This window comes from Hemitrygon akajei, chromosome 17 (assembly GCF_048418815.1).
Source record: "Hemitrygon akajei chromosome 17, sHemAka1.3, whole genome shotgun sequence".
NCBI lineage: Eukaryota > Metazoa > Chordata > Chondrichthyes > Myliobatiformes > Dasyatidae > Hemitrygon > Hemitrygon akajei.
Genome location: NC_133140.1, coordinates 64866675 through 64886183, shown reverse-complemented (window position 1 = coordinate 64886183; position 19509 = coordinate 64866675). Strand labels below are relative to the sequence as shown.

General features: G+C 40.9%; 1 protein-coding gene across 1 annotated transcript in view; it reads right to left on the bottom strand.

Annotated features, from left to right (window-relative positions):
- Positions 1-5998, bottom strand: part of plcg2 (phospholipase C, gamma 2) — a 209166-nt gene extending 203168 nt beyond the window's left edge. Inside the window, exon 1 of the mRNA XM_073070312.1 lies at positions 5528-5998. Within this exon, the coding sequence (XP_072926413.1) occupies positions 5528-5723 (196 nt within the window). The 5' untranslated portion in view covers positions 5724-5998. The remainder of the gene's footprint in view (positions 1-5527) is intronic.
- Positions 5999-19509: the final 13511 nt, after the last annotated feature.

Here is a 19509-nt window from a genome sequence, read left to right as displayed (position 1 = left end):
TTTGGAGGAAAATTTAACAGCAGCATTTAAAATGGATCTGAATAAATAAATATCTGAAAAGAAAAATTTTATTGCCTCTGAGGAGATGGCAGAGAAAATGGAATAGTTGGACTCCTTTTGCCTCAAAGTGGTTTAAACTTGAGAGACCATGTGGCCTCCAGTTACCCAGTATGATTCTTATTTCAAGCTCTGACAATCAACTGTCTACTCTTCATCTATTTTCACCCAATCAAATTTCTGAACTATCTCCTTTCTTATTGTACTTTATACCTCTTCTTTAGTGAATACAGATGGGACGCACATGCATAATACCTCGGCTATGTCCTTAAGCTCTAGAAAAAGAGGCATTTTGGTTCTAGATGGCATATCCTTCCTTTGAGTATCTCTTATTACATAGATTTTTTTCCATCTCTTTTTATATTTCCCACTGATTTGTTCCATAGATTTTCTTTGCATTTAAAATGTGTCCGATCTGTATCTGCAAATCTCCTCTCAGAGGAATTCTGATTGACAATTTACTATTTCATTTACTAGTCTGTAATTCCAAATCAATTAGGCAGATCTATTTTAAGCTCATTTGGATGAACCCTTCTTCAGTTTGAGTATTTCAACATTGGAAATGAAAAGAGCATAACCAATGACTTCTTTACCATAATGAATGTTGTTCCTTGAAGGTCCTTCTACTGCACTGTGCTCACCTGTCCTAGTTTACCTTCCAGATCTAGATTCTGCTCCCACTCCCCTTCTTTTACTCTACTGCTCAAAAGATTGCCCTTTGCACTGTTATTTCCCCAGTTTATATTCAGATATTGAATGATTTTTTTTAAAATCACAGTGCTGGAAGTCTCAACCAAAATCAGAAGATATTGCAAAGCCTCAAGACAAGCAGTAGCTGTGGAGAGAGACAATCAGTGTGGATGCTTCAGGTCAAAGATCCCGCTTCTCAACTCATCAAGAGGCCTTCAACCTGAAAGATTATCTGCTTCTCTCTCCATTGAAACCACCCATCCTGTTGAGTGTTTCTAGCGTTTTCTGATTTGATTTGAAGTTGATTATTACTGCAGATGTGAAAGATATTTCTGTGATCTGCCAACAAAATTACTCTCCTGTCCTAACCTAAAGTACAAAACAGGCTGTAATAATAGCTCCACTATTGTTCCTTAATTCTAAGCAAATATATTCTGTCTTTGAGGTCTTAAACAAATAATTATTTTCTTTAGTGTAGATGTGGTTTTGATTAATATAACAATTCTAACTGCTACTTTTCTCCTTCCTTGTCTTTCCTGAATGCACAATGGTGAGAATGTCCAAGTAATCATTCCCAATTTTAGAAGACTCTGTTAAATGCATTATGCCACAATCCAATGTGGCTACTTATGATGAGTTTCTCGGGTTTTCTGCAAATGCATCCGAACTTCATCACAGATGGCTTTAATATCCCCATCCATGTCCTCCAATTTCAACACCTCTCTATCCTATCTCATTATCTCCTTCCACCCTTCTTTTTCTAACTACTCATTGTTCTAATACTTCTTGCTTCCTCCAGGCCTATAAACACAAGTATGCTCCCTCATACTTTGGCTTCATCCCTTTTCCAATTCTCTCACAAATTAAACCCTACCTACGAACACACACCTCTCTCACTCCCTTCCCTCTACCAAGTACAGAACTAATTAACCACACTAAAACACAAGAACACGTGAAAATAGAAGTAGAAATAGCCACCTGGCCAGTGAGCCTGCCACCCCCATTCAATATGTTCATGGTAGATCTACTCTGGGCCTTACTTCTTGTGTGCACTAGTTTTCCTCAGATCCCCAAATTTATGTTATCTCGAACATTCATCTAACCCATTGTTCAAATTCTCCAGCAATCTAGACTCGATAGCCTTTCTAGGTAGAGAAATCCAGAGATTCGCTGGCAAACTACCTTTTGAAAATGCTGCCAGTGAGGCATGACCTGTCCATTAGGCGCTTCCCAATACTGGGTACAAAGCCCCACGGCACAACAGCTTGACACTAATGACTTTGCAGCAACACTGCTGAATGTCCATCCATTTCTCATAATTCCAGCTGCTCTTCAGGCTGAGACTTCAAAGGCTCGAGTTTTAGCAACAGAAACTACAGACAGCTGTCCCATTGTTTTGCTTACCGTTCTTCTGGAATTGCAGTTTTTTTTTTATCATTGTCACATGCACAGTGAAAAGTGCATTGAGGAAATACAAGGTAAAACCATAACAAAATGCAGAATTAAGTGTAACAGCTACAGAGAAAGAGCAGTGCAGTTAGACAATGAAGTGCAAGATCATAATGAGGGAGATTGAAAGTCCATCTTATTGTACCAAGTTAGTTAAAGTCTGTCCCGAGCCTTATAGACTCATCAGGCCAGTGCTTATGCTGGTTTCCATGGCGTGATTAGAAAAAACAATGTAGAGAAACCTACAGCACAATACAGGCCCTTCGGCCCACAAGGTTGTGCTGAACATGTACTAAGGAACCATTCAAAAGTCTTATAGAGCAAGATAGAAGCTGTTCTCGAAGCTGAATCGAAACAAAGGTTCAAAGTACAAAGTATACAATCCTGAGGTTCGTCTTCCCCACAGACAGCCACAAATCAAAGAAAACCATGGAACTCACTCAAAGAAAAACATCAACAAAAGAAAAAAAAAAAAAACAACAAATCACCCAAACAGCAATGGAAAAAAAACGAGCAAAAAAAATGCAGAATATAAAGTCCAAAATCAACAGAGCCCAAGCATACTCAGTTCAGTGTTTGTTATCTGCAGGCCATACCAATTCAAAATTACCCAAAATAGCGACCAAAAAAAGTGACCAGAATCCAGAAACACATCATAACGTGAATGACAGAGTCCAATCCACAACCTTCCTAATTATCAGAAACATGTCTCAGATTTTCATTTAATTAAATTCAAACCCCTTTGATGTGGGCTTCGTCCACTTAATTAGTAATTGGTTCATTATTGTCAAACGTACATACAGTAACAAAACACAATGTCTGATAACGTCCAGACAGATCACCGCAGGTGCAGGTAGACTGAGGCAGTAGAAGAGGAATGCAGAATATAGTGTTACAAGTGCGGAGAACGTGCACTGCAAGACGACAAAAAGGCTGCACAAGCTACGATGAGGTAGATCAGGAGACCAAGTTTTCACCTTTATCATAAAAGAGTTCTGTTCTACTTTTAATCATTCTTATTAAAAATCACACACTATTTAAAAGTGCCATTTGGTTTAAGATACTGAGCATCTCCATCCATCTCTGCAACTCCTTCCAATTCTCACCAAATGTATACTTTCATTTTGTTCAGGAAGCCAAGCAACTTCGCTTTCACAGCACTTTAACTGAGGTTTGAACTCTGGAAGATGTACAGAATTGAAATCTTTAACATGAAGCACAAGGTCAACATCTGGATCAGTTGCTCCAATAAATATGAACTATATTGAATAACTAAGTCCTGCATATGCAGCAGTAGAATGAATTGTAGAAAAGCAAGCTTCTTGAGAAACCCCTAGTGCCACATTAAATGTTCTGACACAAAAGAGGACTACTCACAAGTCTTAACAAAGACATGTGTGTTGTTTCAAGGGATTCAAATGTTTGCAGAGTTAAAATGAACATACTGTTTCCAATTAGCTGGCATTAATTTTTTTCATGAATGCCAAACTGCGAACAATAACTCAGAAGCAATGCATTTTTTCACAAATTTCATTATAAAAAGTAATAAGTACATAAAAACTGATGACTTAAGTTATTAAGGATCCGTAGCAGGGCAAATATTGCGAGAAAGCAATAGCGAGAAAGTCACAAACGGGCCACAGTTACAAGATGAAGGGCCAGTTATTTAAAAAGCTCATCGGTATTTCTTCTCTGGGAGGAGGGTGAACCTCTGGAACTCTCTGCCTCACAGCGTGGTGAAGGCCAGATCATTAAAAAACGTATGGTGGAAATAGTCAACTATTTTTTAAAAAACAAATGAGAAATTGACTGATTTGGGCACAGGAGGGGCCCTGATCACATTGAAAGGCAGGACAGGCTCAAAGGGTCTTCCCCTGTGTTCACCGTCCCCTGGGGTTGCTGGCACACCTCCAGTGCAACTAATGAGGATTATAGTGAAGAAGCCGGAAGATAACACTCATCCCCATTTTTTATTGGCATGCATTTTATACTTTCATGTTGCAAATCCAAGAAATTAAGTATATGAAAACCATTGTTTCATAAATTTGTAGATATTTATGAGGCAGAAGGAGACCTTTGTGTCCATAATGGTCAAAAATAGCCATCAGTTTGATCTTACACTCCATCTCTTCACATCCCTAAGAAAGTACCTTTCAGGTGTGGTGAAAATAAGCAAGCAGCCAATGCTGTCTCTGCAATACAAATTAATGGTCATAAAGTAGTTATTTTCTTCATAATAATAATAAATACTTTGACCCCCAAGTGGGAAATAATTTTGCTACAACAGCAATGTTTAAAAACACACTTAACTGATAATAAAGTATAAAACAATAATATACACAATAATTTACCAATGTACAATAATTTACAATAACATGCAATAATTTACAAAGTAATAAAACAGAGACTATTGTACTATGATGCCTGTTCTCCTGTCACACAGAGATGAACTGTTGTATTTGCTCATTGCATTTGGTAGGAAAGATTTTCTGTTAACAATCCTTGTGACAGCAGAGCTGAATGAGTCTGTTGGAAAGGGTGCTCCACTGCTTACTCGGGAGATCATGGGGAAGATGTGCCAGATTGTTCATAAAGGATAACATTATCCTTTGCAGTGAGTTTCACTACATCCCCACATGTCGGGCGAAATCCTTCACCCTTCTGTCAATTACCTGAAATCCATGCCTCAAGTTACTGACTTCACCAGAAAAGGGAAATACCTCTTTTCTATCTTGGAACCATATACACTCCAATGAAACCTCCCTTCTGTCTCCTTTGCAGAAGGGAGATTTCAAAGGGGTGTTTATGGCTCCTAGATAGCAACTTCAACCTCTCAATAGTCATTAACGTATCCCTCGCACTTCCTGGGATGTAACAGGAGGCCCAGAGTCACAAAGCCAAACCAGTACATCGCATCCACAGCTCCCGCCTCAACATTAGAACCAAACGTTTCAAGACACACTGAACTGGCCCGAGCCAGCAAACAATAAGTCAACTTGAAAGGACGTGGGTTCCACAAACGAGAGCAATTTTCCAACCCACACTTCAAATCAAGGTTTCTCAACTTTCCTTTTAATGTCATGAACCACTACAATTAACCGAGGGGTCCGTGAGCCCCCAGGTTGGGAACCGCTGCCTTTCGTCAGTCACAAGCGATGGTGAACTCTATCAAATGGACTCATTTTCTGAACGGAAACGATTCAATACGAGATACGTAGAGGATGATTTTTGAGAGGGTCCTTTTAAACTGAACTCAAGAGTACAATAGGGTAGTGGTTTAAAATAAGGAGCCCCTTGAAGGCATTGCGAAGGAAGGCATTCAAATACTCACGGACACCCTCGATCTTGTCCGCCGTCCTGTTCCAGGACAGTTGTTGAGTTTCCATGATCACCTGCAAGGTTCTCCTCTCGGGCTGGGACTTTTTCAGGCTAAATACAGTCATAACGGCACCCAACTCCAAGGTCCTTTTCAACTGGCTTTTCTCCGTCTCCGACATGCTATCCAACCCGTCTCTAATCCAAGACATTGTTCTGCTGTCTTTATCCGGCTCAGTTCTCAGAGCCACACTGCTTCCGACACTGAAATGAAACCAGATCGGCGTCCGTCTCCCTGCCGCCTCTTGAATACACAGCAGAGGTTACAGATTAACTTGCGCTCAGTACCATTCTCTGGGAAGTTATGCAGGAGGACAAAGGGGCGAGGAATCACTTTAAACACACAAACCAAGCCCAATATAGAGCGTTCTTCATGACTGCACCACTATATCATCTTGCATGTTCCGCTATTTAGCAGCATGAGGAAGTTGGCCGAAATGCTTTAAAAAAAATCTTGATCCGGAAGCGGCGTTGATACGAACTATATGCAAATCGACGAAGCAGTCCAAAGGTATGTACTAGTTGCCAAGTCAATCGGTGTCGCTAACAGGTCTCGAGCGCCATCTGCTGCCTGTCATCTCCTGGGCATTACATTGAATTACTGTTCACGCGGTGGCCACTTCACCTGTTGTTAATGCAAATATCTAATCATGTGACAGCGATCACTGCATAGAAGCATGCAGGCATGGTCAAGAGGTTCAGTTCTTCTTCAGACCAAATGGCAGAATGGGGAAAGAAATGTGATCTAAATGACTTTGACTGTGGAATAGTCATTGGTGCCAGATGGGGGTGGTTTGAGTATCTCAGAGACTGCGTATCTCCTGGGATTTTGATCCACCATAGTCTGTAGAGTTTGCAGAGAATAGTGCGAAATGCAAGAAAAAAACAACAGTGAGCTGCAATTCTGAAGATGAAAATGCCTTGTTGAGGAGATAGAGAAATGGCCAGACTGGTTCTAGCTGATGGGAAGGTGACAGTAATTCAGATAACCATGCCCTTCAACAGTGGTCTGCAGAAGAGTATCTCTGGGTACACATGTTGAACCTTGAAGTGGATGGGCTACAGCAGCAGGAGAATATGAACATACACTCAGTGTAGGTTTAATATTAATTTTCATTTCTACCAAAATTAATGTTGATAAGCTAGCAAAATAACGTGAAACACAGTAGAGTACATAGTGTATCCCATGATAAAGCACTCTGAACTTCAAATTCTGATTTATTTATCAAAGGGACATTGAAGCATACAGTGAAATGCTTCATTTGTCTGAACAACCACAACACACAAGGATGTGCTGGGGGAAGCCTGCAAGTAACACTACATATTCGGGTGGTAACATCGCATGCCCACAGTGTTCAGCAGAACAACACAAGCAACAACAATGACAAGACAACAACTGTAAAACGAGTAACACACAAAAAAATTCTGGAGAAACTCAGCAGGCCAGGCAAAATCTGTAGAAAAGTGCAAACAGTCAACATTCCGGGCTGAAACCCTTCATCAGGGCTGGAGAAAAAAAGATGAGAAGTCAGAGTAAGAAGGTGATGGGAGGGGAGGAAGGTGAATTAAAGAGCTGGGAAGTCGACTGGTGAAAGAGATGAAAGACTGGAGAAGGTGGGAATCTGATAGGAGAGGACAGAAGGGTAGGGGGAGAGGCACCAGAGGAAGGTGATGGACAGGGAAATGGGAAAGGGGAATGGTGAAGGGGGGAGTGTGCCATTACTGGAAGTTCCAGAAATTAATGTTCATGCCATCAGGTTAGAGGCTACCCTGATGGAATATAAGATGTTGTTCCTCCAACCTGAGTGTGGCCTCATCATGGCAGTAGAGGAGACCATGGACTGACATGTCATGGGAATGGGAAGTGGAATTAAAATGGCAGCCACAGGGAGTTCCTACTTTTCCTGGCGGACAGAGCGTAGGTGCTCAGCAAAGCTGTCTCCCAATGTATGTTGTGTATATTGGGCACCTATTTTAATTCCACTTCCCACTCCCATTCCGACATGTTAGACCATGGCTTCCTATATTGTTGCAACAAGGCCACACTCAGGTTGGAGGAGCAATTCCTTATATTTTGTCTAGGTAGCCTTCAACCTGATGGAATGAACATCGATTTTTCAAACTTACGGTAATCCCTCCCCCCCCCCCCCCTTCACCATTCCCTGTTCCCATTTTCCTCTCTCCTTATATCCATACCTGCCCACCCCCTCCCTCTGGTGCTCCTCCCCCTTCCCTTTCTCCCATGGCCTTCTGTCCTCACCTATCAGATTCCTTCTTCTCCAACCTTTTATCTTTTTCACCAATCGACTTCCCAGATCTTCACTTCACCCCTCTCCGGGTTACTGGTGGAGAGACTTGTGTGATCCTCAGAGTGAGGCTGTCTGGAGCTTAGCTCCTAGTTGAGTCATCCATGGTGGTAACGTCAAGGGGGAGGATCCAGAGAAATCATGGTCCAACCAAAACCTCAATGGTGGACCAGGCAGCGGATTTTGGTAAATTTGAGTCTCCGGAATCTCAGAACAATGAGGACCACCACAACGCTGCAAAGACAGAGGAAGGCTGCAGCAGAAGACAGCCCCCAATCATCTTGGTCTCCATGCCACTGGATTCTGGCCCCTTCTCTGTCAAGGACTGTGTGGTGGCTGCTTGTGTATCAGTTTCCTCTCACACAGGGACTTCTCCTGGTTTGGTAATCTGATCAACCAACTTGGACAAAGCCCTGTGACAATCAGGAAGTGGTGACAGGGGCAGGACAGTGAAGGCTGAGAGCTACCAGCCACAACCTGGCACATAGGCGATGGGTGTTAGATACAGTTGTCTTGCTCGTGGTCTAAGGCTGATAGAGTTTTTCAGCAGCTGCATCCATGACTGAGCAGCCCTGCTCAGGACCCACTTTGCTCATCCCACATGGGGAAGGGGCTAGAAAAGACGCTCTAAAAATAGTCTGTCTCTTTACTCCTGACTGGATTACTGCATCCGGTGGGATCACCAAACTGCAGTCTGAAACAAAAGCATAAGAATTTTGGAGCCTGCAATGTGCAGACACTTACGGACAGCGAGACTAGCGATTGTCCTGAAAGACGTACTGCCATCATCTCAAGAGAGCTGAGAAGATTCCAGATTGACCTTGTATTTATACCGGTATCTATTTTTATAAATCAAGTTTATTTGGGAGAAATATATGATTTATAGGCGAGCTGAGAAATACACTGTTATATATTGTACATTCAAATATACAGTATACTGTACATTGAAATAAATATGCTGTATTTATTTTTCTTGCAGATACTTTCCATCATTGTGATACATTAAAAGAACAGGTAGGCTGGCATTTCTTGAAATAACACATCATTCTTCACCTTTTTATCAACTTTCCTTGAATAGTCACGTCTTTATATTTTGTTTTTCCTTTCCGTTGCATTTTACTCATACTTCAATTTTGATTAGTGTGACTCCCTCATTCTTTTTCTCTTCCTCTTTCTGCAATAAAAATAGAAGAACATTTCCTTTCAAAAGAAGTTATATGGCCATGCTTTGATCTAATTAGTGTTGTGAAGTGAACAGCTGCAAGTATTGTTATGAAAGCTGTTTTCTGGTAAATCAGCCCGTGTGTGCACAGATTGTATTTGAATTTGCTGCTTGGTATTTTGTGTCAGTGACATCGGTGTTTGAACTAATGGAAAGTAGTTGAACAATCAAAGCATTCAAGTTCAGAGTTTATGTTTTGGAAAGAAAGATATGTGGGAGCTTATGTCACTGACCAAGAAACTTTCACCACCTTATTTTCATTACCTTTCCCCTGACAATGATCTGTCCTATCTGTAGAAGTTCATAGAATTTAAAAGAGTAAAAAGTACTAAGTTATAATAGGAGTTGCTGGAAGTGCCATCAGAACTGCCACATTTCCCCACAGTATCCATTTAATGTTTTGCAATTGCTGGAGAAGATAATGTGAACCATTGTTTCCTGATTTTGGGAACAGAATAAGAATACATTATCTCTGGTTTGTGGGTGTTACATGTTGAGTTAGGAGACTGAAGTACTCTTTTCAAATATACACAGTACACCAGGATAAGATAGGAACCAGATGTCATGAACTTCCTAGAAAGAAAATCCACCAGACTTGAGTGCAGATTCTAATGGGTGAACAGCTTGTGGAGAAATCTTGGTGATCAAAATACTTGGTGATCAAAACTATAGGAACATTGAAAAGAAGAAACCTATAGGCCAGAAATGTTTCTTTTTAACACATAAAATAATTCATGTTTATAAATGATATATATTTGGATTATATTCTAAATGACTGCTTTAGAAATCTTTAAAATTTCAACTTAACAAAATATGGTATTTTGATGTTGATGTTAATAATTCGCTCTTGAAAATTATTGTTCATCGGTGCTAATATACTGTGGTAAATAATACAATTTATTAACATAAAGGATACAAAAACAAAATATATGCATTATGCATGCACAAGATCTTGGTAAATCCTGAAGTATTTTGCAGGCTGTAAATGCTTTAAAAAGATCATGTCACATTTTATAATATCAGCTACTGTACATGGAGGTCAATTTGCACACACCAAGGGTTGACAAACAGTAATGTGATAAAAATACTATTTTCAGTATTGGTGATATTGCTCTTCTCTGAAATAGTATGACATATTCCATCCAGCCAGGAGCATAGACTGGTTTCAAGTCTCACCTAAACATCTGCAGTTCATAAGATGATTTACTCCTCAATAGGAACATTATACCTGTGTTCAGCATTTCACTCGTACTGAATCATAATGGAATGTTAGGATTACAGTTTTCTGTTGCCACCCACATAAAAAATGTGCAGGTGGGTCTTCATTTGATTATGTTTCCTAATAATTTCACATGGCTGCCAGCACTTAGCTGTCACACCAGGGCTCCAGCATGAAAAAGCAAACTTGTTGCTGTGTGACGGATAAGAAAGACCAACCTGAAGTTTCTGGTGAATGAAACCAGTGTCAGGAGGGAAGTATTTTGCACAAGGCAGATCTGGAGGCCTTAAACAACCACACTTTATATGGTTTGATAATAGTAGAACTGTAGATCATGAGGCCAAAAGTCATTAAGATAAAAGACTCTGATAACAGCGTGATAGATATTACACAGACACTTGACCTGATTGGGCATGCAGATTAAGTCTTCGTTCTGAAGTTTCAAGATCAACAACATGACTAGAAGCACTGAAACTATCTGTTATGCAATTTTTTTTTGTCCCTCCTCATCCCGCACTCTCCATTCAATGATTATTATGCCTTAATATCTATTAGTCAGCCAGTAAGGAAAGTAGCGCTCAATCAAGAATAGATGATCCAGTTATGCTGCATTTATTAACAGAATCTCTCCAAAGTATGGAATATATGAAGGTTAAGATGGTGCTACTGAACACGTGCGCCGGCTCTGTGGTAGTTAAAAAGATAAGAAACCTGACTAAAAACATCACTAAAAGTACCTTTTCTGAGGTAAGTTGAGTTAAATTATTGCTTCAAGCAATGAAGGGGCAAGTGATGGCGAGGCAAGTTCAGGGTTTGAGCTGAGATGGTGTGTTCCAGAATCATTGCAGATGAAGTTTCGATGCCTGTACGACTGGCTTGGTTGCGATGTTGAGTCGCTCTGGGAACTGAGCTGATTAGAAGAGCTTGGGAGTGGCTTCAGGCTGAATGGCAAAACCTGGGCCCAGAGCAAGTCACTGGGTGGCATGGTCTAGGCCTGGAGCCTTTCATTGTATCCAGGTCCTAGTGTGAGGCACGATTCGCTGTTTAGACAATTTAAATTTCAGTCCAGGTTGGAGGTAAGAGCTGATTCACTCGCTCTCCATGATATTCACTTCTCTCTTAGGGTGCCGGAGCCTTTTGCTGTCCATTATTTGGTAAATTTAAATACCGGCCCAGATAGACTGAAAAGACAAGGTGTCGGAATCCCGGACAAGAGCCAATTTTTCTTGTTCTCCACGGTGATCCCCATGGCACTGAGGTTATGAAGACTGCCCCAGTTGCTGTGCTCTGTGCCTGATAATATAATTAACTGATAAGTGAGGCTTTGGGCCTACTCTGGGCTGCTCTGGGGTTCAGATCTGAGGACTCAATTTTGGTTCAGAAAGCTGTTTATTGCATCAATAATTTGGATGATTTGTATTTTTTTCTTTCTCTTGTTCATCAAGTACTGGTCTTTTATTAATTTTTACTCTTATTTTTCATTAATTGGGTTCTTTCAGGATTCTTGTTTTGTGGCCACCTCTGAGCAAGCAAACCTTCAAGGTTATATAATTTCAAAGTTTCAAAGGTTCATTTATTATCAGAGCATAGAACTCTGAAATTCTTCTTCTCCAGATAGCCATGAAACCAAGAAAAAAATTTATACATTCTTTGATGATAAATGTACTTGAATTGAACTTGAATTTTGAATCCAGTGGTAGATAGAGAAATCGGACTGATGGGAACATTGTGAGAGCCAACACAATCTTAGTACACCAGATGGAATCCTTCTTTGCGGGATTCTTTGATGCTGCACAAATTTTGAGGACTTGAAAACACCTCTCTGAATATAGGAATGACACCTTCTGTTGGAGTCTGGATGAGAGGTCAAGAAGAGTAAGCAGGAATAGTGTGTTTCCTCACTGCCATATTACAATTGCTCTTGTCAAACTAGAATAACTGATTGTTGTTTTATAGGCAGTGGATGTGTACCAGTAGCCTGAGAGCCCAGGGAGTGAGATCTTCCTGTCAGTCTGTGGGGCTAAAAAAAAACCTCTTCCTTTGCATGAGGTACTAATTTGTTCCTCTAACCAGAGATGGCTAAAGTGTTCAAATGATAAATTTTCTGCCTTCAATCCAAATTCCACAAAATTTGCCTGTTTTGATAAGTGAAGATAAGGTAAGGTGGACTGCCTGATGTTGAACAGACATAATGAGTTCCTGCCACTGAATATCAAACACGTGCTGTCATGATCAGCCATAACTGGAAGTTGAATGGACAAAGCCCTTCCAGTCCAGGAAAATTTCTGGATCTGAAAGTAAGTGTGAGGTGCAGTCTAAGTGCTGTCCATTATTACTTATACCATGTAAAACTTCCATGTTCCTGTTCATCCTCACACTTTCTGCTGAGGGCAAAGCAGAAATGCCTTTTTTCCATGAGCATAGAATAGAAGGCTCCGTAATACTGCAGAGTTGGATGTCACGTACTGACATCCACGACATGATCTGAAGGCTATGACATTGAAAGTGACAATGCCCCTGACCTCCATTAGCAGCTCAAGCTCATAGAAGATTATAAAAACACAAAGCAATATAAGAGGAAAGAGACCATTCAGTAACTCATAATGATAGAGCCATTCCATAGAGTGCAGGAGATTCAGAGCCCGTCCTTCCAAACTGAGAGACAGGTTTGTTTGATCTAAGTGCCGGGGCGATTTGGAAAGGTCAAGTACGGGCTGGAACATGGCAGCAGGGCCCAGGCTCAGAGTGTATCAACGCGACAGGGCCCGGGTCTTAGAGCGAGGAATGACCTGATATTTGGATGATTTAAACACCGGGCCGGATGGACTGTAAAGGCAGGGTGTTGGGGCCAGAGGCAAGGGTTGGGCTTGCTCTCCCACAGCTCCACGACGTTCACTGCACTCTTTGCTGCACTGTGGGCCTGCTCCAGCTGCTCCAGGCTTCGTATCTATGGGCTCACTTTCATTCTGAATGCTTTTCCTTGTTTTAATTGTTCACATGATATGTGTTGTTATTCTGTCCCTCTGCCCATTGGGTGTTCACCAGTCTGTTTTTCATGGGCTCTTTTGGGTTTCTTCTAAGGAGATGAATCTCAAGGTTGCATAATATATATATACGTTGATAATAAATGTACTTTGAACTTTGAAGATCATGAATAATCTTTCCCTAGTTGTCACTTTATTGACTAACCTGATGTTCCTTTTTCTCAGTCGCTGTCATGATAGGCAGAGAAAAGTTTGTCTATTACCTCTTGGATATTGTGAGGCAGAAGTGTATGTAGACTCAATCCTGGCGTTGAAGGTGATGTTGGCTTGCACATGGATCTCCTCAGAGATCTATGGCCATGTTTGCACTGCCTTTAATCTTTGGCCTGAGTCATCAAGAACTATCAGCATTACCACCATGTTAGCAGCTGTTGAATTGGCACTGCCTTTTGATTTGAAAAGTGGCTGCTTTCAGAATGGGCAGACAACCTCCAGAGGGCTCCACAGCAGCCTCAGTGGTTAAAATAGAAATATAAGTGCCTTTTTAGACCCCACAGCTGCAGATCAAGCAGCACTGCTAAGACTCAGATATCGGAAATCTAAAATAAAACTGAAACGGCTGGGAATATTCAGAGAACAGGCAGTACCTAGAGAGGGAGAAGTAGGGCTAGTTTTTAATGTCGGTGACTGTTGGGGTTTGGATGGGCTGTGGGAGAACGCGACCTGATTTTTATCAGTCACTCTCATCAATGATGTCACATAACTTCATTACTTGCGCTGCATTATTGGTGATGGGAAATTCTCATTACCGTTATGTTATGCTCCAGGAAAATCATTTTCACAGGTGTAGCACTGTAGAAAACAGCACCACATTATCATTCTTTTGTTTAGAACTTGCTCGTAGCATACAGCAAATCAGGGTATATCTGATGATAGGTCTTTGACTTGAAACTTCATTTATTTTTCTACAAATGCCACCCGACCAGTTGGGTGTTCCAAGCGTTTTCTGTTCCATTTCAGATTTCTGGCAGCTGCGTTTTTGTTGGTTTTTCAGTGAATTTTCAATTTTCTCGGGTTCCTCCTTTGGGAGCGCAGAATTCATAGAGTCACAGAAAAGTACAGCACAGAATCAGGCCATTCGGCCTATCAAGTCCATGCTAAACCATTCAAACTGCTTAGTCCCAACGACCTGTAACCAGACCATTGCCAACCATTCCCCTACTATCCATGTACCCATCCAACCTTCTCTCAAATGTTGAAATTGAGCTTACATGCACCACTTCCCCTTTTCACTTGCTTTCTGCTTGCCTCTGTGTATATGTGCCTTCAAACGCTGCCCGAAGAGAGAGATCTTGCAGAAATTATATCCCTTCGTAAAAATACTTTCCCCCAGTGGCACGTTGCAACTTCTCCTTTCGGATCTTGTGACGTTGTTAGCACATTTCCTCTTGTCATCTGATTTCAGGCTGGGGGCAATTTGGATGGGCAGAAGCTGCAGCAACAGAATTGTGAATATCTTCAGATTTTGAAAAGCAAACCTCAAGCTGAGAATTTTCATTAAAAATTCTTTCCCTCTGAGATATAGTTTTCTGATACTGCATCAGCTAAAAGTTAGAGTGATAAGTTTCCTAGTTTCAGTCCAATTACACCAAAACCTCTTATTTTAATAAATGCTACTTTCCCCTGAATTTCCATCAAATTTATTTGCATAAAATGAAACAAAATTCTGCCATGAACCAATGATGTTTGTCAGCATTTTAAAATTTCTGCTTTAAAGAAGTCCTGATAATTTTAAAACAATTAATTTTCTTTTAATAGCAGTGTCAGTCTATCATTACTGAGCAACCTGATTATAGACCACCAAATTCATTTAAATAAATACATAAAAACACCCCAGATATTCTGGAATCCACTAATTGGTTTCATTTCAGTTAAAAGAAAAGTCATGCTTCAATCTATTAATGTATGACTTTTAGTGCATCCTTTGAAGTCTTCAAATAGTTGCATTTTTTAAACTGCTTCAATAATTACCAAAACCCAAGCTGAGTTGAATGCATTAAAAATATACTGGAAAACAAAGAGTACAAAGAATAAAAGTTCCAGGTCATGATGTTAATCTGTATTTTACTGAAGGGGTAGGGTTTTCATCACTGCTACAATTTATGCAATTATTGGAAATTCCTTCTGATCTCCAACAGAAAAGGAAACCAAGATATGATATTGTTCTGCCTCAGAGATTAGGGAGCTATCACTCAACTTGGCTCAGTGATAACGCTCATATCTCTAATCCCGAAAATCATAATTTCAAGCACCATTACACAATATGAGAGAAAGATAGATTTTCATTTAACTTGCATCTTTTAGCCAATCAAATAATTCTTCAAATGTGCCCATTGTAATATTAGACAGTCAATTTGTGTACAGAAATATTCTTCAATCAGCAAAGTGACAAAAACAAAATAATCTGCTGTAAAATATTGATCGAGGAATTAATATTTATAAGAATACAAGGAAGAAGATTCTGCTTTTTGAAATAACGTCAACAGATTTTCACCAAAGATAGCAAAAGGAGCTAATATTTCTCATTTTCTTTTGCGGTCACCTCCAATAATATAGCATTCCCTTAGTTTTGCATTACAATAACAACCTAGGTTTGCTGAAGTGGAGCTTGAGGCCACAACATTGTGACACAACTTTCTCATGATTTGAAAATGAGAATAAAGTTACACCTATATGAGTCCCTGTCTTGGAGGCTGATATCAGAACATCTTTCAAGAGTGTAAACCCTCACAAAACAGCAGGCCCTCTTGATGTACCTGGTAGGGCTCTGAAGACCTGTGCCAACCAACTGGCTGGAGGATGCAAGGACATCTTGAATCTCTCATTGCTGCATTTGGAGGTTCCCAGCTACTTCGAAAGGCTAACAATCATACCAGTGCCCAAGAAGTGCTTTGAGAGGTTGGTCATGGCTAGAATCAAATCCTACCTAGGCAAGGACCTGGACCTGCTGCAATTTGCCTATCACCACAATAGGTCTACAGCAGATGCAATCTCCATTCAGCCTTGGATCACTTAGACAATACTAATGCTTTTGTCAGGCTACTGCTCATTGACAACAGCTCAGCTTGCAACAGTTCTAATCGAAAAGCTCCAAAATCTTGGCTTCTGTACTTCCCTCTGCAACTGGATCGTTGACTTCCACACTGGGAGAACACAGGGCCTGCAGGTTGAAAATGACATCCCTCCTCAGTGACAATCAGCACAGATCCACCTCAGGGATGCTTGCCGAGCCCACCACTCAACCCTCGCTACACCCATGACTGTGTGGGGGGTGGGAACAAGTATGATAGAGCTGAGGATGAGACAGCAGGTTTACAAGTAGATGCTGGATGTAACATGAATGTAAGGAAGGAGAAGCCAATGACTGAGTACAAATGCAGACAGAGCAAAGAGTTAAATTGTTCCACAGAGAGAAAATTCAAAAGGGCAAAGAATGCAGGACTGTATCTAAATGTGTGTAGCATTTGGAATAAGGTGGACGAACTCATGGCACAAATAGAGATTGGTCAGTATGACATTGTGGGCATCACTGAGTCATGGCTGAAAGAAGGCCATAGTTGGGAGCTTAACATCAAAGGATATACAAAAGTACAGGTATGAATGCATAGGTGGTGGTGTGGCTCTGTTGATAAGAGATGGAATTAAATTTTTATAAAGAGGTGACATAGGGGCAGAGAATGTTGAATCTTTGTAGGTGGAGTTAAGAAACTGCATGGGTTTAAAAAAAAAACATTATGGGAATCAGATATAGGCCTCCAATTTGTAGCCAAGGTGTGGAGTTGAGATTGCAAAGGGAGCTGGAAAAGGCATGCAAAGAAGGTAATGACACAGTTCTAATGGGGGACTTCAATATGAAAAGGGATTGGGAAAATCAGGTTGGTGTCAGATTTGTTGAATGTCAACAAGATGGTTTTTTAGAGCAGCTTGAGCTTGAGCCTACTCAGGAAATCTTAGATTGGGTGTTGTGTAATAACCCAGAGCTTATAAGGGAGCTTAACGTAAAGGAACTCTTAGGGGACAGTGATCATAATATGATTGAATTCATACTGCAATTTGAGAGGGAGAAGCATAAGTCACATGTACCAGTATTGCGATAGAATAAAGGGAATTACAAATGCATGAGGGAGGAGCTTGCCCAGGTGGATTGGAGGAGGATACTGGTGGGGATGATGGCAGAGCAGAGATGCCTGAAGTTTCTGGGAATAGCTCATAAGGTGCAGGATAGATAGGCCCCACAGAAGGAGAAGTTCTCAAATGGCAGGGGTAGGCAACCGTGCTGACGAGGGAAGGTAAGGTCTGCATAAAAGCCAAGGAAAGGGCACATAAGGTTGCAAAAGTGAGTGAGAAGTTGGATTATTGGGAAGTTTCTAAAAGCAGCAAAAGAAAACTAAAAAAGCTATAAGAAGGGAAAAGATGAAATATGAGGGCAAACTGGCCAATAATATAAAGAAGGATACCAAGGGTTTTTTCAGTTATATAAAGAGTAAAAGGGAGGTGAGAGTTGATAACTGAACACTAGGACATGACGCTGGTGAAGTCATAATGGGGGACAAAGAAATGACAGATGAACTTATTGGGTACTTTGCATCTGTCTTCACTGCGGAAGACACTAGCAGTGTGCCAGAGCAGTGTGTCTGAGAGTGTCAGGGAACAGGAGTGAGTGCCATCGCTACTGCAATGGAAAAAGTGCTAGGGCTCAAAGGTCTTAAGGTGGATAAGTCACCTGGACCAGATGGACTACATCCCAGAGTCCTGAGAGAAGTTACTGAAGAGATAATGGATGCATTGGTCATGATCTTTCAAGAATCACTTGATTCTGGCATGCCCAGAGGACTGGAATATTGCAAATGTCACTCCACTCTTTAAGAATGGTGGAAGGCAAATGAAAGGAAATAATAGGCCAGTTAGCCTAACCTGAGTGGTTGGGTAAGTGTTGGAGTCTATTATTATGGATGAAGTTTCAGGGTACTTGGAGACTAATGATAAAGTACCCTAAGTCAAAGTCAGCATGGTTTCTGTAAAGGGAAATCTTGCCTGAGAAAACTGTTAGCCTTCTTCAAGGAAGTAACAAGCAGGGTGGACAAAGGAGAGGCAGTGGATGTCATTTACTTGGATTTTCAGGAAGTGTTTGATAAGGTGTCACACATGAGGCTGCCTAACAAGATAAAATCATATGGCATTACAGGAACGATACTGGCATGGATAGTGGAACGGCTGACAAGCAGGAGACAGTGAGTGGGAATAAAAGGGACCTTTTCTGTTTGGCTGCCAGTGACTAGTGATGTTTCTCAGGGGTCAGTATTGGGACCACTACTTTTCACATTGTTTGTCAAAGATTTAGAATATGAAATTTATGGCTTTGTAACAAAGTTTGTGAATGATACGAAGATAGGTGGAAGGGTAGGTAGTGCTGAGGAAGCAAAGCGATTTCAGCATGACTTAGAAAAATTGGAAGAATGGGTAAAAAAGCAGCTGATTGAATATAGTGTGGGGAACTGTATGAGAATGCATTTTGGTAAAAGGAACAATATACGGACTATTATCTAAATGGGGTGAAGGTTCAAACATCAGAGGTGCAATGGAACTTAGGAGTCCTCGTGCAAAACTCCCAGAAGGTTAATTTACAGTTTGAGTCTGTGGTAAAGAAGGCCAGTGCAATATTACCATTTATTTCAGGAGGAATAGAATATAAAAGCAAGGAGGTAATGCTGAGTCTCTATAAGACACCTGTCAGGCCACACTTAGAGTATTGTTCATAGTTTTGGGTCCCATAACTCAGAAAAAATGTATTGTCTTTGGAGAGAGTCCAGAGGAGGTTCATGAGGATGATTCCGGGAGTGAAAGGGTTAACATAGGAAGAGCGTTTTGCAGCTTTGAGCATGTACTCTCTGGAATTTAGAAGAATGCAGGGAGATCTCATTGAAACCTATGGAATTTTGAAAGGACTAGATAGGGTGGATGTGGAGAGGATGTTTCCTCTGGTGGTGGTATCCAGAACTGGAGGGTGTAGCCTCGAAATTGAGGGGCGACCTTTTAGAACAGTGGTAAAGAGTAATTTTTTTAGCTAGAGAGTAGTGAATCTATGGAATGCTCTGCCACAGACTGCGGTGGAGGCCAAGTCTGTGGGTATATTTAAGGCAGAAGTTG